The 23,623-nt window shown below is 45.2% G+C and overlaps 2 protein-coding genes across 3 annotated transcripts; both read right to left on the bottom strand.

Moving 5' to 3' along the window:
* On the bottom strand, positions 1–10,064 carry TBRG1 (transforming growth factor beta regulator 1). 2 transcript variants are annotated; one of them, XM_032358602.1, is made up of 9 exons: positions 9,687–10,062; positions 7,835–7,905; positions 6,969–7,201; positions 6,242–6,378; positions 5,818–5,964; positions 1,879–1,976; positions 1,526–1,636; positions 1,004–1,146; positions 1–328 (listed from the first exon to the last, which is right to left on the bottom strand). In XM_032358602.1, exons 1-9 carry the CDS (start codon positions 9,834–9,836, stop codon positions 183–185), a joined length of 1,236 nt encoding a protein of 411 aa, XP_032214493.1. In that variant the 5' UTR covers positions 9,837–10,062; the 3' UTR covers positions 1–182. The 2 variants fall into 2 exon arrangements, with proteins under 2 accessions (XP_032214493.1, XP_032214495.1); XM_032358604.1 differs by lacking the exon at positions 1–328 and having other exon boundaries at positions 1,004–1,232; positions 9,687–10,064.
* Positions 10,065–13,210: 3,146 nt separating this feature from the next.
* PANX3 (pannexin 3) lies at positions 13,211–20,217 on the bottom strand. Its single transcript, XM_032360019.1, has 5 exons — positions 19,867–20,217; positions 18,527–18,669; positions 15,837–16,051; positions 13,627–14,297; positions 13,211–13,505 (listed from the first exon to the last, which is right to left on the bottom strand). Exons 1-4 carry the CDS (start codon positions 20,045–20,047, stop codon positions 13,658–13,660), a joined length of 1,179 nt encoding a protein of 392 aa, XP_032215910.1. The 5' UTR covers positions 20,048–20,217; the 3' UTR covers positions 13,211–13,505; positions 13,627–13,657.
* Between the last annotated feature and the right edge of the window lie 3,406 nt (positions 20,218–23,623).

The following is a 23,623-nucleotide window of genomic DNA, read 5'->3' as shown; positions in this document are numbered from 1 at the left end:
CAGATTTGTAAAGAGAAATTTATTGCTAAAAATAAAGCAGCTGAAGTTTTTCCCAGGGAACACTGTCACCACGGGAGCCTCCATGACAAAATGTGCTATCTCCTTCACTCCTGAAATGCGGTCTTCTTCCATATTTGGAATTTTACTTTAGTTAAATGACATGGTATGTGATCCCCTCCCGCTCAGTCTGAGGACGGAGTTGGGCTACACTGTGACAGAGGCTTCAGGCGCTGCAGGAGAGTGTCCACCAGGGGTTCGTGCGTCAGGAACACGGGTTGGTAAGAAGACACGAAGGGTGTGGGCTGAAGCTCTGGAAGGTCCAAGGATCCTGAAGAAGAAAATCCCTTCAGTTCCCCGATGCCTGGGAATCTCAGGGGACTGCTCAGACACATGGATGTCCTTTCAATTCCCAACACCCTTACACCTGTCAGCCAAATCTTGCCCTTGTTTGGGAAGACATGACAGAAACTTGACTTTTGAAGGAAACTGTGGCCGGAATAGATTCAGTGATTTGCCTCAGGTTATACAGTAAATTAGAGAGAGAGAATTTGAATTCTATAATTTCTAGCACAGGGCTCTCCCTATAGGACCCAGTGCCAGATCCCTCATTGTTCCACCCATCGGTGGGGGGAGGTGGGGGGAATCCACCAAACATAGGTGGGACCAAGGCCATGACCTGGTTTCCTCCACTTCCTTTGAAATTTTACACAGCAGACTCTCCCCTGGAGCTCTGCTTGGGTCTTACTCAGGTTAGGAAAAAAGCCTAATTTCTCTGCGGGCCGAGCCTCATCCTGATGGCGGCCACTCCGTGTGACTGCTGCCAGCACTGCCGGGGAGCCCGGCAGGCCAGCCCATCCTCACGCCCGGGACCCTCTGTGGTCGGGGGGCGGTGAAGTTTCTATCCCTTACTGCCCAGCAATTTGCAGTACTCAACTCTGAATGAAGCGTAGAGGTCAGCCTAGAAATAGTCCATTTTCAAACCAGAAAGGTAAAGTTAAGATACCTGGCAGGATGGGATCACTGTGATCTTCACCAAAGGCCTGTCTCTGAAAGGCTTCGAAGCTTATAGCTGCATTACTGTCCGGTAGTCCTTGCGGCAGCTGCCCGTCTCCGGGTTTCCACACCTCAAATTTCACCCACTGGTAACTGCAGGATCCAAGGGCATTGTCATAAGGGATGTCTGTGAGCCGTAATAGCCCATTCTTACTTCCAGAGATCGCTCCCATATGTATCTAAAAATCATATTAACAAAGTAACTAAGAGAAGATCGGTGTCTGCAGGGACACGTTCTCCTGCAGGACTTCCCAGTGCCTTTGCTGTCGTGGTACTCAGAGAAAATGGTAACTCTGGTTCCGTGGGGTGCTGGCTCCTGCTCACCCGAGGCTGAGCGCTACCACCGACATACACTGGCTGAGGAGCAAGCGCGTTCTGCACACAGAAGCGGCTCAGTGAGTTTCAGAACGAGCAAAGCAGTAACTGCCGCTCATGGTGCTTCTCTCAAGAGAATGGATTTGACCACACTTACTTGACACATTTTCGAGCTCCTGGACAGCTCTGGATCAGGTTGTGAATAGTCGGATGAGAAAACCCAAAAAAGTCAGCTCCAGAAGGAAGCAGGCTGGGCATTAGTTTCCCCCTAAATAGGAGAGGAAGGATTTGTAGTTTAAGAGGGGAGAGGGAGAGGAGAATGGGTTTAGGTCTGGGGTATGAATGTAGAGAACACACTTTCTTGATGTGGATACTCTGTGGTAAGAAACAGAAAGGATGCAGGGATCTGTAGAGAGCATCTACAGATATGGGGTCTCCAGACATTAAACACAGGGAAGTCTTACTGTACCACAAGTGATCTCTTTAGGCTGTTTCCAAGCTTCAACTTACAGAGCAGCACTTATGGCCTTGAGCAGTCCTGCATGACAGGCATCTGCAGAAGAGGTGACGATGGCGTTCTGCGGGTCATCTTCAGGAACGATTTCAAACTGAGAAAGACCAAAGGGCAACGAGCTCAACCTTGGAGGAGCAAGTAGTAGAAAGTCACACTCCTTCTCTAACTACATGTTCACTCTAGGTCTTGAAGCTGATGCACACAACACTAGCAGGTGGGCACAGTTTCCTAGAGTGCAATTCAAAATTCAAACGAGTCCAAGAAAACACAAAGTCCTCTGGCTGTTTCCGTTCTATACACCTGCCTGACTGTTCTCCAGCAGTCAACACTTCAATTTGTTACGTACTTTTCCTATCCACTTACTTACATCTATTAAGTACAAATACAAATGGTATTTAAAAAAATTTTTTTTGAAAATTTATTTATTTATCTGACACAGAGAGAAAGAGCACCACTTTCTCCCTGCTGAGGGGGAGCCTGACATGGGGCTCCATTTCATGACCCTGAGATCATGACCTAAGCCAAAATCAAGAGTCAGATGTTCAACCAACTGAGCCACCCAGGCACCCCACAGATGGTGTTTTAGAAATTATGAAATAAAGTAAGATCATGTAATCTTAGCTTTACTTTGTAATATCTAGGAGGAATATACCCATTTTTACTGCAAGGCTCATTTATTTTTTGAACTGCAAAATATCTTGACTATAAAAAACCCTCTTATATTAAAATTATACTAATACTGAGGAATTTTTGCCAAGAGATTATTTTTGTAACAAATACTATCTAGCCAACTTAATTCTTTGACCAATTTTCTGCAATTTCAGTGAATTTTTGTGAAGGAAATTATTTCTGTAGTAAGTTCTGTTTTGCCAACTAAACTCCTTGACCAGTGTTCTACAAAGTTTGGTTAAACAGTATCCATTTGTTTCAAAGACACACAGATGGCTAACAGACACATGAAAAGATGTTCAACATCACTCATCATCAGGGAAATGCAATCAAAATTACAATCAGATACCACATGACACTGGTCAGAATGGCTACAATTAACAACACAGGAAATAATAGGTGTTGGCCAAGATATGGAGAAAGGGAAACCCTCGTTCACTGTTGGTGGGAATGCAAATTCGTATAGCCACTCTGGAAAACAGTATGGAGTTTCCTCCAAATGTTAAAAATAGAACTACTCTGTGATCTAGCAATTGCACTATTATGTATTTATCCAAAGGATACAAACAGGGTTTTGAAGGGAAACATGCACCATTATCAACAACAGCTAAATAACGGAAAGAGCCCAAGTGTCCATCAACTGATGAATGGATAAAGAAGAGGTGGCATACACACACACACACACACACTGGAATGTTACTCAGCAATCAAAAAAGAATGAAATCTTGCCATTTCCAACAACATGGATAGAACTAGAATGTATTATACTAAGAGAAATAAGTAGAAAAAAAGACAGATACCATATGATTTCACTCCTATGTGGAATTTAAGAAACAGAACAGATGAGCATGGGGGAAAAAGGCGAGAGAGAGGCAAACCATAAAACAGACTCTTAACTAGAGAGAACAAACTGAGGTTTACTGGAGGAGTGGTGGGGAGGTGGTGCTGCGTGGGGGACAGGGATTAAGGAGGGCACATGTGATGAGCGCTGGGTGCCGTAAGTGATGAGTCACTAAATTTACTCCTGAAGCTAATATTAATTACACTGTATGTTGACTAGAATTTAAACAAAAACTTAATAAAAACAAGAAAAGTATCCAGCTTTTTAATGTTTAATCAAATCATTCCATAAGATTTATTTTCTGTGTATTTTCAATCATGTGATTAATCATTTCTTAGAATCCAAAACCTATTTTACTACTTTCTGCAGCCGTTTTCTTCTGCAGTTTTTACTTCAATTTTACTGTGTCAAATTCAGAGCTCTTTCAATTTTCTCAATAATTTATCTTGTGAGTTTTGGTCAGTGGTTTTGTTACTTCTCTTATTTTGGTCTTGGAGAGCGTTCCCTGTTTGTATGCATAACTCTACTTCATTCTTTTAACTGCTACATAATATTACACAAGGTGGATAAATGTTAATTTTTAACCATTCTCCTACTGATGTTCATTTCGGCTATTTCTAATTTCTTGCTATTGCATACAATGCTATGATGTATATTGTTATATGTAACTCTTTTATTCACATTTGCATATTTTTCTAGGAGATGCTCTAATACCTAGCAGTATTCTGGGTCAAAGGACACACGTATTAAACTTGTTGATATTGCCAAGTTGCCTTCCAAAAGACTGAAAACGTTTTCACACATACTAATGCATACTTGTTTTCCTACACCCTGGCCAACACTAAGTTTTACCACTCTCTCTGCTCTTCACTCTCTCTGCTGTTTTAATATGAACAGCAAATGAGCAAAGTAAGACCTTTTTATTCGCATTTCCCTCATTGCTAAGGAGGTCCATTCTTACCAACCATCTGCACTATTTCTATGCAATACCAGTTGTATCTGCTTGTTTTTTATATTTGACCACAGGAGCACTATATCTGGATATTAATCCCCTTATATATTTTCCTCCTGTTTTTTCCTTGAGTTTTAACTTGGATTATTGGGCCTTTTGTTGTTCATTAAATTTTTAAGGGTCAAATCTGTTACTATTTTCCTTCATGGCTCCTACTACAGTTCATGCTTTGCTAAAGAAAAGCTTTTACCTCAAAGATTATAAAAATATTCTTCTATATTTTCTGTTAACATATAGTACAAAACATTCTATAAAGCTAAAGTAATTAAAAGTCCTAGTACATTTATAAACAAAGAGATGAAGAAAAATCATGTGGAAGCATACTCAAGTATTCTATGCATAATATGCACACTAGAGATACCACTTCATGTTAGTTTTGAAAAAAAAGAACTGAAACTCATTATGTACCTGAAAATTATGCCTAGAGGGGTTAACAAGTTTAAAAAAAAAAAAAGGAAACTAAAACCCCACAAACCTTTCTTCTCAGAAATAGTCCAGCAGTTTGTCTTTCAGGAAATTAAGAATCAGCTTGTCTATATCCATTATAATGCTATTAACTTTTGATTAAACTTGCACTGAATTTATAAATCTGTTATAAAGATGGTATATTGCTACAATAGGACTCTTTCGGTTGGAGTACTCTCTACACAGAACTGCAATGGTCAGGTCATCTGAACACTCATGTGCATCTAACAGTGCTCTAACCAGGACTGGGGCAGGGCACTATTATCCACATGCATCAGCAGGCTCTCAGCTTCTGCTCAAAGGTTCTTTCCTTGCCTCTACCTCCTTCCACCTAACTTTCTAGTGATCTGTAACATAATCAGACAGTGAAGCCTGGAACTCTGAAAATGGTCTGTTTTTTTCCCAATGATCAGAGGTGATGGCTGGGGAAAATGAACTGCCTTCAACCACAGCAGTGGGAAGGATGAACAGAGAGATTTCATAAGCCTAATGTTCACGTCTCCCAAGTCCTTAAGAGTGTGTGCAATCAGAAACCAATATGCAGTCTCTTTGTTTCCTCCGTTTCAGTCCTTCTTGAAATAGTGGAGTATCCAAGTCCTCGTTCTGGTATATAGGCCTGCAGCTCACACATAAGCAGACTCACTCAGCCTCACGGTCACCATAGCAACAATGCAAGTGGCAGGTTTCAAAGGAAAGGGCGTCAGGATGGGAGTAAGACAGATTCAAATCCCAACTTAAGCACTTATTAACAAAGGTCTGACTTAGGGCCAATTGCTCTTCTGCATCTTGGAGTTATCCAGATGGTTATTATACAGTATGTATTCTAAGTGTTGACTCAGGTAATACTTATTTAAGTGGCTGCCACACAGAAGGTTCTTAAAGACAGACAGGAGGAAAGAAAGAAAGAGAAAAAAAAAGGAAAAGGGTGGTTATTCGTAGAGCCGGTACCTGAGGCTGCATGCCGCCATCCTTGATCTGGCAGGTGTACAGACACTTCTGATCTGGGCACTTGATGCTGGCATATGTCCGTGTACTGCAGTAGCCCACGGGGTAGATGGCACTCTCGTCATGGAAGCCAGGTCGGTCGGTGATGATCTATAAGAAAGATGCCCCCAATCAGCAAATGAGGTCGCTGGAGAGAATTCAGGAGTCCAGTGGACTGTGGTAGCCTTTAAGACCACTTTGGGACTGTAAAGAGTGACTCGAATCACTGAGAGTGTGTTGGTTGGGCAGCAGACACAACTGACCTGGAAATTCTCTGGGATTGGTCTGGATCAGCAAGGGGCTGCGGCTAATGGGAACAGGGAGGGAAGGCTCAACCCCGTTCCCGTATTTCTGATTCTCCTCTCTATGTATCGCTGGTCTCACTCACCTCCCCCAGGCTATATACTGTTAGACCCCCCAGTCCGATGGGGAACACAGGCCGTCCTGAGGGATCCAGGGCAATGGGCTGAACCAGCTTGCGAGCACCTCCCTCCATTTTCTTTCTCTTGGATGTTTTCTTCAGAACTGAAACGCAAATCTGGGGTCACCCACTTTAGGCCCCTCCCAATGCGGAGGGGAAGGGAAAAATTTACACGTGAATGCTAAGAGCAATAATGTACTCACTGAATGGGCACATGGGACTTTCCCTCAAAGCCCAGAGTATCTTTCTAACCCACCCACCTGGCAGTCGCTAATTTTAATATTAGTGCTGAGGACCTAAAAGGCTTGCATTTTTTAAGGCCTCTTACCTTCATTTATCAGATCAGAAATTTCCCAAGCCATCCGTGTGCTCAAAAGGCCACCTAGCCCATTTCCCTACCTCTGGGAAAGATAAAACTGAAGGCCCCCCAGGGAATTGGGGGTGTGTGTGCAGGGGGTGGCGGGGGGCGGGGGGGAAGCCTGAGCCTGCTCCCTTCATATTTACCCAGGTCTGTCCACAATTCCTCCACCCAAAGTGGCTCTAATACACTTGCCTTCCAAGGCTATTAGGGCTGGTTTAGGGTCAAAAGAGGGATTCAGGACATCCGTGGTCGTTTGTGTCTATCAGTGAGTTCCAGGTCTTTGCCATTAGTCACTGGGCCACTGGGGCAAGTGATACCCTCTCCCCAAGGTACCTTCCAGTTTGTTGTTCTCTTTGCCTTTTTCTTTTTTCTCCTTCTTGGATTTCTTCCCAAATGGCTCCTCAGCCCCAGTGCTGGGCCCAGTAATGGACCCGGCTCCCTGTACAGTTCCCACAGAGCTGGCCAGACTGTAAGTCAGGGGCAAACTGGAGCCGTGGGAAGGAGCTGCGGCCTGTACCTCCCCTTCAGTTAGAGCCTGAAGCTGGAGGAGCTTCTTTAGCAAATACCTGAGGTGGGGAAGGAAAGGGAGCAGAGGTATGAACTTCTGGTTTATCTCAGTTCAGAATTTCACTCAAGCATTGGAAAAGCCACAGTTATATACAAAGATTATTACACTCATAAAAACAAGGTTCTTCTTGGGTCCAGGGAATAATGAAGCTCCAGAAGACAGTATGTTAAGGAGCGAAAGATAAAGACTATAGCTTGTCTCTCTTGCATCTACACAAGGGTTCCTCTCCTTTGATATTGACAGGTGTTAGGGTGCCAAAGGACACACTCCACAACCTGCTTATGTATATGTTTTATATGTACCCACTGTGCTTTGCAGAGAGCAGTACGTACTGAGTGTTTGCGGAATGAGAGGCAGTTTCTCTTATTATTTCTCCTTTATAATTGGGGAGTTATAAGAAGATAGCTCCTTATATGTGGCAAGGGGGCTGTGTGAGAAAGGTGAATAGAGGAGCTGTCTCATCCCCAGGGTCCAACAAGACTTGGGTAAATGGGAACTGTTTCTCTGTACTTGATCAGTAGCCAATCAGTTGTATAATGCACAAAAATTCCACTGGAGAAAAATACCAGAAGAGTAACACCATATCAATCGCTGAAAATGTGATTCTGAACACAAAGCGAAGGCAGCTCACCGTCTTTCTTCTTTCGCTTTAAGAAATTTTTCCTCCAGACGAGCAATTTCATCACAAATAGCAGCATTTTCCTTTAAGAAAAATTTTTTGATATAATCACATAAAAAGAATACAAGATCAAAGTATTACGCTGGGAAGAGGAGCTGTATTTCTTTTCTTCTTTTTTGAGAGAGAACTCACATGCAGGAACGACATGGGAAGGAAGGTGAGGGGAAAGGGCTGAGGGAGTGGAAAGAGAGAGAATCTGAAGCAGGCTCCATGCCCAGCAAGAAGCCCAACACAGGGCTAGATCTCATGATCCTGAGATCATGACCTGAGCTGAAATCAAGAGTCAGGTGCTTAACAGACTGAGTCACCTAGGTACCCTAAGAGGAGCTATATTTCAAACCAAAAATCTGTGTTGCTGGGTGAGAAGGATGAGCTACGCTACCTTGCAAACTATTAAAAAAACCTACAGGTAAAGGTAGAGTAAGTTCCACTATGGATAATTACAAAACTTATTGAATCTGGGGCAATTCTGAGTGAAAAGGGGGTGCTATTAATTATGATGCCAGTACAGTATGGTAGACTATGGTCTCCTAGGCAAACCAAGATGTAGGATCTTGGGGTAGCCTTTGGCAGAGAAAAGGGAATACTACTTAAATTTAACCCTTACAAATATGAGAAGTACCTGTTCCTGAGTGCCTTGACTTACAAAACCAACCTAACTCAAAGCATCCCATGCAAAATGAACCTTAAAGAGAAAAACTGGATAGAATAAAATCAACTGTAGTATGCAAAATTCTTAAACTTCATAATCTACTTATGTGTACTCAAGTATCATCTTCCTGACTTGATCTGTTTCCCAAGCATCAGTTGTAAAGGAAATGCTCCCATCTGGACTTTCCACAAGTGAGACCTCAGACTCTTCACAAAGCCTACTTCATGTCCTTAGTGGACCCAACATCCTAGGAACAAGAGACTTCAGGTACCTCTGACATGGAGGGGATAAAAGAAGGGGAATGGCCAATGAAGTATCAAGTCCCCTTAATTCTATTTTCTTCATTTCTCTCCAGAGCACAAAGCAAGTGCTTCTGGAAAGAATGTTCTCACTTCCAAACCTTCCCTTATCCTTCCAAAAATGCTGAGATGTTCAAGGCTTTTGGCAGAAAGAAGAGGTAAGGTGGTGACTCAGACATGGAAGCCCACTGGAGAACTCCATTCCCTATTGCCCAGCACAGAGGCAAGCTCCAGCAAGCCAGAGCACCCCACCACAAATTGTGGCTGGTACGCCAGTTCTCTCATTCAACACACTCAGTGCCTCGGCGGTAAAAGAACAGCAGAAATACTTGGGAGACTCAAGGGATAAGGGGTAAACTGCTGAAAGCTTCGCAAACGTGTTGAGGGAAGAGGTCAGTTATGCTGCGGTGCTGGGGCCTACGCTGTGCAGTGGAAGTAGTAAAGAAACGAGGACCAGGGTGTGTAAGCTGGAATCTGACACAGTGCCCTTGAGCAAGTCATCTCTCCGGGTTTCAGGGCGGCCATTTCTAAAAACAATGCCTCACTCTAGGGTTCTCCTGAGAATCAAACGCCCTTCCAAGAGCTTTGCGGTAAGAACTACAATGACTGAGACTTATGGGCGCTTTCCTTTCCTCACTTAATCTTCACAACTCTGAAAAGCAGTCGGGTCGGGAAATAGAAGAGTACAGACATTACCTAATTTGTTTAAGGACACAAGGCCAACGACAAGTAACGTGTACTGCAAAAGCTAATGCTACTGTTCCTGCCACTCGGGAGGGGGACGGTGTGGGGGGAAGATGTCGCGAATCAGGAGTGTCGAAGCGGAGAGGGGCCGAGTGACGGTCAGACTCACAAACACGGTGGCTTTGGCCGCTTTGCGCAGCCGCAGGTACTTAAGCCGGTACTTCTCGTTCTGGCTCTTCTTCGGGAGCTTTTTCATCCTGGCCTTGCCGGATTGCAGCGGGGTCCGAGGCGAGGAGGCCGGGCCGCCCAGCAGGCTCATGGTCCGGCCCCGCTACGGGGCCTTTGGGGCGCGGCCGGCATCGGCTCCAATGCGGAGAAGCGCCGGTTTCGTCTTGTATGGGCCGCCGGGATCCGGCCTCTTAGGAATCTATCCTTCCAGAACGTTCGCAAGGCGGACAGCGGCGCCAGAAGTCCGGCAACCGACCTCGGCCCGGGACCTCCCCGCACTTCCGCGTCTGTCTCGGAAGTGAGCCCTGGCCGGAAGTTACGTAATGGCGCCGGCCGCGTGTAACTTCCGGGCCCGTGAGTCTGCGGTGGTCGCCGCTCTGCTGGTCCGCCGGCCGGGGGGAAGGGGGCGGGTGAGAGGGCTCTGTGACTGCGCGCTCTGCGCTTGGCTGAGGAGTCTTTGGAGCTAACGCCTAACCCCCTTCCGCTCAGTCTTCCCGGCGCGAACGTCGCCCGTGCTCCCTCCAGCCCGCTGCGTTTCAGCGCCGGTTTTCCACACTTCCTAACACAGTCTTCCCGTTGTGGGACGCACTTGAACCCAGGTGCTGGGACTGCGGCGTTCTCGTACAGAGCTCGCAGAAAGGTCTCTTGAGAGCCTGTGAGGGCAGGGATTTGACGAGGATCTGAGACACTAGTGAACAGAAAACCAGGCCGGTGCCTCCCCGGTGGAATCTAATCGGGAAAACAAGATCCAACACGCAGTTTTGAAAACATGCGAGGAGGGCCAGGGCACTTGGTAAACGTTTCCTTGACGGAACTAAAAGTATGTGTCTGGACCTGGACCTGTGTTTATTTAGCGCTAGCTTTGTAACCAAAGATTCTCCGAAGTCATCAGATGAAGAGGGTAGACAATTGTTTAGGAAGCGGTATTGGTAACGGCTCCGGTAGGAAGACGAAAGGCTTGTGTTGCTACTTATTCCAGCAGTGCCGCTAACCGGCCGAGGGAGCCTCTGCGTCCCAGGTCTTCCGTTTAAGAACGGAATCTCCTGTTTAGAATAATGGGAACTAACGGGGGTTCTGAGCCGTAAGATACTCCTAGTGATGTAAACTATAATTACAGTTACGTATTCCAAATGTAGACGTCTAGAGTTGTATGTGGAAATTAAGGAAAGCGTGTACATAGTTAAAACAAGTTCAGTGAATTACAGGAGGAAAATGTAACGCTAATGGGTCTAAGTAACTTAGAGAGTCCCAGAAGAGAGGTTTAGAATTGACCCAGATATGTAATTTCTGATAACTAAAAAATAGTGACAGGGTCCGACAAAATAGTTTTAAAGTTCTTTTATGTCCCTCCATGTTCAAAGCTGCCCTTTTGTGGGACTTGTCTGGGTTTTCATAGAGCAACTCTTCAGGGAGCCAATGTGTTTTCACAAAGGCAGGCGTATCAGAATCATTTTGGAAACTGCCAGGAATATTTTCGGCCTACAAAATATCCTCAATCCTACCTTCGCTAGTATAGATTGGTTCTTGCAACATGAGAAAAGAGAACAGTGATAGGAAGAGATTGTCTTTTTTTTTTTTTTTTTAATCTGTTTGCCAGCTGCATGATTTACTTGCTGTCCAGCTGTATTTTGTACCTTGCAGGCTTTTTGATCTGACTTTATTTTCACTATTCCTCTTCATATACCGGTATCATAACTGGTGGGAGGAAAGTGTGATCATTGCTTTAGTTTTCAAGCTGCTCTGGCCAATGGATTTCAGTGGAATTTGCATTAAAATATTATTTTTCATCACTAAAACCATTTCCTTACAACTCATAAAACACTGTGCAAATTTTATATATTTAGAACATATAGTACAAAGAAGATTTTTAAAAATCCACAATGTTGCCACATAGACATAAAGATCTTCATTTTTCATTCTTTTATTTCACTAAAATGAAGTGAATTTTTATTCACTTTATTCACTTGGCAGATTGCCCCACATATTCAACAGCACATAGGGTGAGCCACTTTTAACATGTGTGTTTAATACTTTCATGCATTTTGATGTATGTTGGATAATAAAATGTTTTCTTCTTGTTCACTTAACATTATTATAGTTATTTTGTGGTGTTATGACTGCTTTATATGCATAATTTCAAACTGATTCTTAATAAGAATATTAAGAATATACTTAAGTATAATAAGTAATATTAAGTATGGCATAAGAATTTTGCATGTTTACTTCTATGTTATTTGGATTTTTGGTCATCAGTTGCTGTGAAGTGCACCTTTGTGCACAAAGCTTTTTTGTTTTTATTTTTTTTTTAAAGATTTTATTTATTTATTTGACAGAGATCACAAGTAGGCAGAGAGGCAGGCAGAGAGAGAGAGGGAAGGAGGATGCGGGGCTGGATCCCAGGCCCCTGGGATCATGACCTGAGTGGAAGGCAGAGGCTTTAACCCACTGAGCCACCCAGGCGCCCCACAAAGCTTTTTTTAGACAAGATTATTTAGGGGCTGGGTCTGTGCACTCCAAACAATGTAACATTGTCAAGCAACATTCAGTCACTTATTTATTCAGAAGAGTATTTATTGAGTGCCCACTATGACACAACTTTTAGGAAACTTGTTTTAGAGGAAAAGACAGGCCAGTAAATGGACAGTGTTAATACAGTGTACTAACTTTTATCTCAGAGGTAGGTATTGAATGATATGGTAGCACATAGTTAGGGAAGAGGGGAGGAGATAGGAAACCATCCTGAAGAAAATATGGCTGGACAGACTCTGAAGGAGAGCTGATGGCTGGCCAGTGAAGAACAGAGGAGGGCATCTTGGGCAGTGGAGACAGCACATTCAAAGGCTCAGCATTATTAGAAGCAAGGGAACCATGTAATTTTTCTGCTTACCTATATGAAGAGGGGTCTAAATGGCTTATACAAAAGTTCTCTGAAGAAATCTGCAACTCTAAAAAGAAATATCCAATGAGAGACAACCTGGTATTGTAGACTGAGTAGGGCCTCTGACCTCAGACCAAGTTTCCATTAAATCCAGACATAGGAATGGAAGCTAGAAGCTAAGACGGGGTAATGAGTCAGAGAAGAGAGAGAAGGGGCTCAACAGCACTTTACTGTCAATCCCTTATAGTTCTAAAGAGGTTGCTATTCAGTGATTGGCTCTAAGTGGAGAAGGCATAGCATCCCCTGGAATATTAGAAACACATCTGGGCCCATTAGGAGTTGTGAGTCCACAGTCCATAATCCCAGCCCATGAGTCTTTGGTTTAGATGATGAAAACCACCGTAGCTCCACCCACAGCTGAGGCGTGGCCCTAGCCTTGTTCTATGCTGGCCTAACCCCCAAGAGCAGATAAGTTCCTGCATCAATATCTTCTGGCCAACTCTGTGGGCCACACAGGGTCTGGGCAAGTCAGTGATTTCCACAAAGCAAGCTGGCAAGTTCCTAGGAGGTCAGGCCATAGCACAAGGTTTCCAGGGATTTCACATTTTTATTCACCTTTTTCACTTGGCAGATTGCCTCACATACTCTTTGGGTTAAGCTGAGTGTGCATCCTAGAAGGGACATGGAGTAAATACACGGAGAAGAACCTGCCTCCATAAATAGCCTTTAGAATTTTCTTTCCTTGTAGAATATTTAGACTTCTGGTTTAGTTTTAGTTTTTTTTTCTATCGTAGAATGCTCTAGACCTAATTTTTTTTAGTACTTTGACTCTTCAGCTCCAACTTTCAGATTTGTTTTCATGCGTTGATTTTATCTTCTCACCTTTAGGAAAACATAATACAGGATGTATGATTCAGCTGAAACCACACTTAGCATTTCTAAAGTGGTATTTTTGTACATTAGTGTGTGAGGCTTGTGAAGAAGGAGATAGGGTTTTACTTACCATAAAATTTTCTTGCTCCATGGGTTCTTAACTATGGGTTTTCATCACCTATTCTGTGGGTGAGATGTTTAGGTTTTGAGGGTTCTAAGCCAGCCAATAATGTCATGAAATCGACCACTGTGTCAATGTTGTGCTTCTCGGTGGTCATGTCCTTCAAAACACATAAGACACTCAACCAGCTAAAAGAGATGAGCTCAGAGATGTTGGCTCGGAGGAAAAGAAGGATCACATTGAGGTCATTAATGGGGCATCCCAGCATCTTTCTGCTCAGGAGATCAAAAGCTGGGAGCATCTCGTAGATGGAGAGGAGTCGTTTGTCCCACCGACACAGTCGTGTGAGGTTGTATATTATCACTGGAACCAACAGCGTGTATATTGTTAAACTGGAGAGACTAACAATTTGCAAGACCGACAGAGAGGTCAGCCTGCACGTGATCAGATGGGGCATGTGGGTCTCATCACCTAGCAGCCCTCTCTTGACGGAACAGCTGAATTCCTCTTGGAAGAAGACGTCCAGGTGGAAGTGGCCAAGGTACAGGTAGATGACTGAGGTGAAGAGGAGCAAGAGTGAGTTCCTCAGCAGGTAGGCAGCCACTAGGAAATGTGAGCGCTGCTTACATGCCAGGTACCGCTCTAGCAAGGGGAATTCAAAGTATCGTTCTTTCCGAGCCCTGGGCAGGGGAAGAAAGGAGGCAGGGTTAGGAGAGATCATTTAGAATCACATCCCGAGAGAGCCATGTGGGGAAGTAATGGAATCTGAGCACCCAACATGGCGTTCGTTCTTGGCTCCCATGAAGATCTGCCTTCCCTGAGCACAGCTCCTCCTCTCCCCAAAGGGTGTGTGAGTAGATTTTCATTCTCCAACCAGTGAGGGCAGTGTGGTCAACCCAGTGAGTGATCAGTGGATAACAAATGGTCACACTCGACTTCTGCCCTGCAGAGCACGCTAAACCTTCAAGCTAAAACAGGATCCTTAGGTAGCAATAGGCTTATTAAATTGTCACTGGCCTGGGAGTCTAGATAACCACATTCTTGTTCTTGGTCTGCATACTCTGTGGATGATTTCTAGGGCAACCTAGAAATTTTATTTTATTTTAAAAGTTTTATTTTATATTATAAATTTTATTTACCTTATTTTATAAAAATAAACATGCTAACAGGGGTCTGTGGAGAGCTGTGGTGTTCAGGCACGTGTAAGCCAGTCTTGGCTCTGAAGGAGCCTATGGTCTGGCTTGTGGGGAAGGGGCAGATACGATATGAAAACAGTAAATGAAAATCATGCTTGACTTGCGGCTAAAATGATGGATATAAGCCATGGTGTCATAAAAAGTTAGGAGAGAGGTAATGGCATGGCCCAAAGCATTTAGAAAACTTTACAGAGAATACTGTCTTAGACATGGCCTTCAAGAGGTAGATCAAGTTCCGAGAGGTAGATGGGAGAAGATATTTTTTCAGAGGATAGACTGTGTGTACAAACATGAGACAGAATACGGTTTCAGGGCTCAGCTCAACACTCCTCTTGGTGGGGCTTCCCTTGGCTGCCCAATTTAAAACTGCACCCCTCCACCACCTTCCAGCTTTCCTGACCCCCTCACTCAGCTTTACATTTCCCCCCACTTCTTACCACTTATCTTCTGCCATATAATTTGCTTACGTGTTGTGTTTATTTGTTGTCTGTTTCCCCTCAGTAGAATGGATAGGTGTAGCTTTGTCTCCCTCCAACCCTTGCCCCAGCACACACAGCACACACCAGGTTGGAGGCACCCAGAACAGCCCCTGGGATGCTGCGAAGGCTGCGTGAATGCTTCGGTGTATGAACCGTAGGTTATTCAGGAGAAGACGAGACTGCGGGTGGATGGGGAGGTTTCTGTCACTTGGTGGTCAGAGGTGTGAAAAAGTAGTTGGTGACAGTGTGTGCAAGGCCTTGGAAAAATACTTGGGAGAATTTGGGTCGTCTTCTGGAGGCATGGGGGGAGGTTCTGAGTGGGGGAATGGTACATGGAAGTGGTACATTAGAGAGATTAGTCCCGCATGACTCGGGGTGTCCTTTCTCCCCTCCCTGTAGAGAAATGATAGAAAGTGGGTGAGATGGTGTGTTAAACACGTTGGATTCTTGAGAAGGATGGTACAGAAGATAAAGATGACCTTGCAAGGGTATCTTGTTAGCGCGCAGCTGAGTCCTTCAGAAAGAGGTGGGAGAGGCCACTCACTTCTCCAGCTCATCCCAGAAAACGTGGGGGTCCGAGCTGTTCTGCCGGATCTTCAGCATGTGCTGGACCAGGCGGATGGAGCGATTGTAGGATTTGTCCAGTTCGCTGATGATGAAGAGCAGATCCGAGCTGAGGGCCGGCGCGGCCGCATACTGCCACAGCAGGACCGGCAGGTACATGGCCACCGCCAGGGCCAGCAGGGAGTAGGGGAGGGCCTGTGGGGTGACAGTGAGCAGAGGAGGGAAGCCCAGGGGGCAGGGGCCTTGTAGAGAGAATACTTAGTGAGGGGTTCTCATTCCCACCTCCTGCCTCAGAAGGGGGAGGCAGTGTGGGCAACAAGCCACCACAGGCCTAGGACTTAGGGCTCTCTGCTGACTTGGCTGAATATAGTGAAGCCCAGAGGAGAAGGGATGGTGGGTCTCTCCACTCCCCAGCTCCACGCCTCAGATGTCGGGTCTGTGTAGGTGTGGAGGACCTCAGGGAGGACAGAGGAGGGAGAGGGATAGAGGGAGGAAAAGAGGGAGACAGAGGGGAGAAGGGAACAAAGAGAGAACATGACAACCCTCCCCTCTTTCTGTCTGCCACGAATGTTAGCCTGGGTCGCTAGCCAGAGATCATGGCCGGCTGTGGTCATGGAGTCACATCCCCAGGGAGAGCGACCTTCATTCTCAATCGTCACTCTCCATCAACTTCTCTTCCTCTGACTGTTCCAAGTTCTTATCACCAGGCATCCAGAGTCTGTTAGCTTTGAAAGCCCAACCACCAGGGGTCCTAACATTGCTGAGAGGGGGAGGTCCACTCCCACATCCTGCATGCCTTCCCTGACTCCTCTCCTGTGCGGTGGTCTTTTCAGCTCTGCAGCCATGGTCACGCCGCACGACACCATCGGGGACTGTCTTGGAATTCTTTGGAGGCCACTTCTGTTATGCATGCACACAAGCTGACACTTAGGTACGAGGGCGTATTGTGTCCTCACTACACACTTTGCTACCTGAGATAAGCCACTATTTGGCCACAGTAAAAACTCTACTTGTTTCAGGCTTTTTGAAGCTACATTTGTGTGAGGTGTTTCACATGCGTATTTCATTTGACCATCAGGAGGATGCCACCAGGCAGACACTATTAGTATCTCTATCTTCCAGATAAGGAGAGTGAAGCATGAAAAGCTTAAGTGACCTGGACAGGGTCACACATCTCATGGCGGGGGGAGCAGGATCGGGGAACTAGGCAGTCTGATCTGGGAGCTTATTGCCTTAGGGACTACGTGACTAAAGCTTCTGCTGAGGAAAGGATGCTTTTTATTTCAGCGGAGAGTTTGAAGAAAAAGAGGGAGGATGCATATTTGGTTGCACCTAGGTAGAGAAGAAAAGGGTGTGCGCACGCATGTGTGTGTTTCTGAACTGAACACGAGAGACAGGCTAGGAATACTATACCCATCCACTTGAGAAAATCAGAACCTTTTCATTCCTGTTCAGGAAATGGCATTTCTTGAAAATAAACGTCACCCCCAGAGATTTGGTCTCAGTGGGTTTGAAATGGAGCCAGAGAATCTGGGTTTAAAGGGCACTCAGGCCATCCTGACAGACTGTCTGACTCTTTTCTGGCATTTAAATCTCGTCTGCAATATCCTGACCTTTTGGCCATCTGGATCCTGTTTGAACACTTCCAGTGACAGAGACCCCCATGAACTCTTTCCATTAAGTCTCTGGTTTTGTCTGGGTTCCAGACCCGAGTGGCCTTTGGAGGCCTTGTAGACTGTCATAGCTGGAAAATGTCACGAGTGACTTCTGATTCAACACGGTGAATTGGACCAACACATGACTTTGGCTCCCTCATGAAGCCCCACGAGAATGACAATAAAGGGATTTAAAAAAAGACCCAATTCTAGGTTCACTGTCATCAGTACGACAAGGAAAACAGGAGACAAGAGCCTGCCGTAAAATGTTGCGAGCTGGAAAGTAGCGTGCTAGGAAGCAGCAGCGCGTGGGTAGGATGGGGAGTTGAGGCAGGCCAAGCAAGCTGTTATTGCACTACAGAGCCAGAAAGACCCAAGAATTGCAGATATGAGGAACCTCTGAAAATGGGTACAGGTGGACTGTCAACAGGAATACTGAAAACACAGACCCGCAGATCCTCCCTAGAACACGACGCCCTTATCAAGCGACTGCCCTTTCCACCCCCTGGCAGAGGCTTATGGTTCACTCTCTGGAAACATTAAACAAAAGAGCTTCTGCATTTGTCTCCACTGAGGGCAGGGGAACAACACTGAGGACCATGTTAGTTGAGTGACTACTGAGTGTTGAGACCCACAGCTGTGTTCCTAGTGGGTTGGAAGCTTAGAACCCACTTGCTCTGTGCCCCCTCTGCACAGATTAAGGATCCCCCAGTGATTCTTCTTGGGAACTGGCCCAAAAGAAAGGATCACATATACCCATGTTTGAGGGTTTCCCAATGAAATGGCCCAAAGGGTTCACTGTCATCAGTAGGCTGGTCGGCCAGCGTCACCCACAGGCACAAAGCTTCCAACCAGATAAAAGATCACTGGACACTTGAAGAAACACAAGAGTCAATGATGAAAATAAAAAAGCAAGGGAGCAGAGTGGCTAAGAGGCCAGAGAGAAGACACTGATGGAGCTCTGGCCTGCCCTGCCCTGCCCCAAAGCGGCTGGATGGAGCCCGGGCCCACCTACCTTGTGAGGCCACAGGGACTTTATCTTGTGCGGGCCAAGCTCGTCCGGTTCATGGTGGACGAGTGAGTCCCAGCAGGAACTGTCCACGTAGGCGGCCTGCCGGATGGTGAAGTTACTGGGAGAGAAGCAGCGGATGGGAGGCCCTGGAATAGGAACACAGCTTGGAGGCAGCCCGGAGCCGGAGTGGAGGAATGGGGACCCAGGGATCAACGAGCCGAGAGCTTTCCAAGGGTTGCCACCACGGCTCTGACGATTTCCGTATCTGACAGGCACTTTCTCCGTCCCAGGCCCCAGTTTCTGGCTGCAAGGCCGAGTCACCACAAGTCGGTTTGGCTCAGGCCTGCCAGTGTGACTGGCCTTTGATGAGGGTTCTTTCCTCTCAGAGCTCCCCCTGAACTCCCAGACGTGTGGGCAGCGGAGTCACCCCACTCTCCAGGGTATGGGGGTAAGACCTTTCTGAGAGGACTGACATCTAGGTTCTAAACTTTAGAGGGTTAATTGCCTGGACTTCTGAACCCACATCAAGAGGAGGGGTGAGCAGGCTGTGCAGAAAGGAAAGTGGGCTTGGTTGGGGGAGAGTTTTGTTTTCCCGTCATTCTCTAGAGAGAGGCAGAAATGGGAACCAATGGTTCTCCCCATCTTGTGGGAGAATGAAGAGGCAGTGAGAGGTTGATATGCCTCCTTGGGAAACATAGTAAGCTAATTGCACAGCCAGAAAAGAAAGCCAGAAATCCGAATTCTCTACCTTTTCCTTAACAGAGGAAATCTGCTGAGTTAATCTAGTGCCTAGAACAGCAGACATATGTGTCTGTTCATGTTTGTGTGCGTGGCCATGGTCTGTGGGGAAGAAGAAATGGATTTACTTAGCATCTATATGTCAGGCTCTTAATGTAAGTCCTCAAATCTGAAGCCTTGGAAGGGGGAAATGGAGAGTAGGAGAAGGCCGAGACGGTGAGCGGCTCGTCTGAAGCGCGGCGGACTAGAACTGTTAGCGGTCCTATGTCCTGAAAACACAGAGCCCCAGTCTTTCTCATCCATAGGAAAATGAAAATGAAAGTTTATTTTATTGCAATGACATAAAACATTATGAAATGCCACGATTAAAACTAGATATTTTTATTACAAAAGTTGGGAAATGATTTTCAAAAATTTCAGTGCCTCGGCTCTGCTGGTGCCTTACCCACCCCCCTAACCCCTGCCCCACATTGTCTGCCTTTTGGGTAATGCCCAGGCCAAAGTCACCGAAGCTGGACACGGTGGGAGCTGTCTCATCTCAGAGCCTATGCAAAGAGTGAAACGAAGTGGGGTCTCTCATACACTGGGTCTTGGAGGCCACTTACCGGCGGAGAACTCTTGGGCGAAGGCCAGAGACATCAGCAACAAGGGGAAGCCCACAGCTATGAACTTGACCATGCGGTCCAGGGGAAGTTCCAGGCGCAGTCCTTTGAGGCGGGGGCCTCTGCGGTCCGGCAGCAAGGCATCTGACAGCATGTATTCTGCAGCTGCGTGTGCGAGCGACATGGTGCCAGGGACCTTTGGGGTGCAGCGACGGAAGGAGGGGTCCCAGGACAGTCGTTGGGGAGGGATGGCAGCTTCAAGCAGCTGGCTTTGAGCAGACAGTGACTGCAGCACCAGCCTCGCGGAGATATGTGCTAGGAGCAGGCACTGGTTCTCTAAATAACCGGCCAGGCCCTGAGCCAGGCATCTGGTAATTAGAGGGAGGCACAGCTTAGTGGGTCCTCACTGGAGGAGGGTCGGGCTTCAGCTGGGGCTGGTGCCAGGCTGCTCCCTCTGGATTGTCCCCTAGCAGATGGAGTCCGTGGTTTTATGCTGCCCTCTCATTAATAAAGTATTTTTGGTGGGGTGGTGGAGAGAAGGAGGGTGGTGGAGCCGGGCCCCCCAAGTAATTGGTGTGGAATTTGGGTGGAGATTGCTTAAATCTGTTGAGGGCCCTCATTTTGTGGTTAGGGTGGGAGTGGAGCCCCTAAGACCCCGCCAGGATTGTTGCTCCTACATAGTATTCTTTGTCTCCGTGATGACTTTTGCCTTGGGCCCAGGCTCTTTCCCAGAAACTACTCTATATTTGCTGTTAAATTTGCCTCTGGTCTTCTCCCACAGTTTCAACCACATACGTACAATTTCCATCTATTTACAATTTTTTTTTTTTTAGCCCCCATCAGTTCTCTAGAAAGCTGAGGGATGGGGGGCAGTATTGAATAGTGGAAAGAACATGGTCTTTACATTTTAGAGGGAAAAGTCTCCCACTGGAGACCTAGCAGAACTCTTTTTTTAAAATTAAAAAAATTTTTTTTTATTACGTGACTTGAGGCGAGTCACTTTTGCTTCAATATTCTCATCTATCAAATGGAATTATGTTGTAATCTTACAAGATTGTGAGGGTGATTAAGAGTATTTGTATGTGAAGGTGTAAACTGTAAAGTGCAGGGAAAATGTCAACTCTGTTTCAATTTGGTGGACTTGGGTGGGTGGAAAATCAAACACTGGGGCCTAGGGCACTCTGTCTTTAGCACTATCTTGAGACTTGGCAATTGAGGCCTTGACCTTGGCCTTAACACTGGGCCCCTTTGGTTGTATCCTTCTCCCAAGGCAAGAGTCCCGGGGGCTGAGGGGAAGTGTCCATTCAGAGCATGTGCACCGGCTGTGGGCCACTCTCCTAGCACTAGGACACTGTAATTCCCTGTCGAGGTGGCCCCGGCCTGCTTCCAGGGCTGGTATGGGCCTTCTCCTCGGGTGCATCCTCCCAAAGGCAGATTGTGCTGCTGGTGTGCGCTCCTGGGCCTAAGAAATGGCTTGTTATAGGGATTTGGGTAGAATTTAAAAGTTGTTGGGTGCCCACACAGGCAATTGTGTGAAGCTTTTTGCAATGTAGAACTTAGGTGGTTTGGAAAGAAGGGATCTGGAAAGTCTGGGGATTCTAAATTCAAGTCTGGTATTCCTGATGATAACAGAGGGTATATGTGTATGTCTGTATGTGTGTCAAGGTAGAAAGAACATATTTTATTTAACATTTTGTTAGCTTGATTTATAACTTTTAAGTGTTTAGATATATGGTCTGTGGACCTCTATTTGAACTGCTTTTCCTGGGCTCACAAATGTTCAGGCTGGACCTGCCTGTCGCTTCACTCCCGGGCTAGAGGCCGACTCTGATTCAGAGCTGCCCTGTGTGTTAAATGGACTGACCCAGGCATGGGAACAGGATCTATTCTATTCCCCATTTTTATCTTTTCTATACTCCATCAGTCTTTCTACACCCCCATTTCAATATCTTTTCATTGTGTGTGTTTTTATCAAATGTTCATTATTGGTTTGTATGTATGTATTTTCTTTTGCCTAAATCAGTTTACATTTTGTTGGAAGATATACAGACATTAGTAATCACATATCATAAGTGTATAGTTCAATGAACTTTCTTCTGATCAAGAAATAGAACCTTAGTAATACCCCAGAAGCTACCTTTGTGCTCCTTCCCAAGTATCATTTCCCAAATGGTAACCATTATGCTAACTTCTAATAACATACATTAGTGTTGTGTCTTCTTTGTATATTCTAGAAACGGTATCAGATGGATAAACTCTTTTGTGTCTGGCTTCTTTTGCACTACATTATGTTCTTGGTTTTTTTTGGTGGTTTCAGTTTGTTAAAATTTGGTCAAAGATTTTGCATTTATATTTACAAAAAAGAACAAGCTTGATCTAATTTTCTTTTCTGGGAAGGACTCTGGCACGTAATGCCAGCTTCATGAAAAGAATTAGAAAATACTTCTTTTTTATTTGTTCTCTGGAAAAGTTTTGTGCAAGATCAGTGTCAATTCTCTTCACTAAATATTTGCAAGAATTCATAGGTGAAGCCATCTAGGCATGGGGTTTTCTTTGTGGGGAAGTTTTAGTTAATGGATTCAAGTTCCTTAGTAAGTATTTGACTATTCAGATTTTCTGGTCTCTCTTCTATTAGCTTAAAGGCACTAGTTTTCTATTGTTATGTATAAAACTGTCCCAAAACTGAGGGCTTGAAACAATCATATATTCATTTAATCTCCTCCTTTGCCTGTTGATGAACATTCATTTTGCTTGTACTCCTTGTGCCACAGAAAATGTACATTTCCCCTTGTGGTCCTTCAAGAGAATTCAATTGGAATATATATCGAGGACCTAGAAGTTTTAGGTCATAGGACAGCATATCTTGTCTTGAGTACTATCATATTGCTCTCTAGAATGGCGACAGTACATAAAGATCATCTCAAAGAGTCTGTAGATCAGAAATCTAAGAGCAGCTTGGCTGGGTTGTTCTGACTCAAGGTCCGTCATGATGTTATAGTCAAGATGTTGGACAGGGGTTGCACAACCAAAGGCTTCAGCGGGACTGGAGGATCCAAATCCAGGCTCACCCACTAATTATACTGGCTGGAGTCTTAGGTCCTCACTGGGTGTCGGCAGGAGGCCTCCATTTCTTACCCTGGGGGCCTCTCCATGGGGGCAACATGGCAGCCGGTTTTTCCAGAGCAGATGCTCCAACAGGTAGATCAAACAGGAAGCTGTAGTGCCTTTCAGGACCTCACCTCTGACACTGCAATGGCTGTTTCTATTTTTTTTTTTTTTTTTTTTTACTGTTCAGTAGAAGGGAGTCATGAAATCCAGCCCATGTTCAAGGGGAGGGGAATTAGGCACCACATATTGAAGGGAGTGTCAAAAAATATGTGGAATATTTTAAAAACACTACAAGTGACTAGTTAAATTTCTGAGGAAATTGTCCATTTTTCATCTAAATTGTCAAATTTATTTTGCATACCAGTATTTACGATATCCTTTCATTATACTGTAGCAATAGCTTGTCATGAAAACATTGAATATAAAACAAAGTTGAAAGCTTATACAGTGAATATCTGTAATATTTCCATCATTAGTATATGTACTCTGCTTGGTTTTTTTGCACATCTATCAATCCATCCCTCTATCCACCTATCAATCGATGTTATTTTTCTGGGTACATGTCAAAGTAAATGACAAATATTTGCATACTTCTCCCTAAATAATTCAGCATGAATATCACTAATTATACTTAAAATTTGTTTACAGTTTG

This window comes from Mustela erminea, chromosome 9 (genome assembly GCF_009829155.1).
Source record: "Mustela erminea isolate mMusErm1 chromosome 9, mMusErm1.Pri, whole genome shotgun sequence".
Lineage (NCBI taxonomy): Eukaryota > Metazoa > Chordata > Mammalia > Carnivora > Mustelidae > Mustela > Mustela erminea.
The sequence above is the reverse complement of the archived record's forward strand: the minus strand, read 5'-3'. Positions and strand labels throughout refer to the sequence as shown.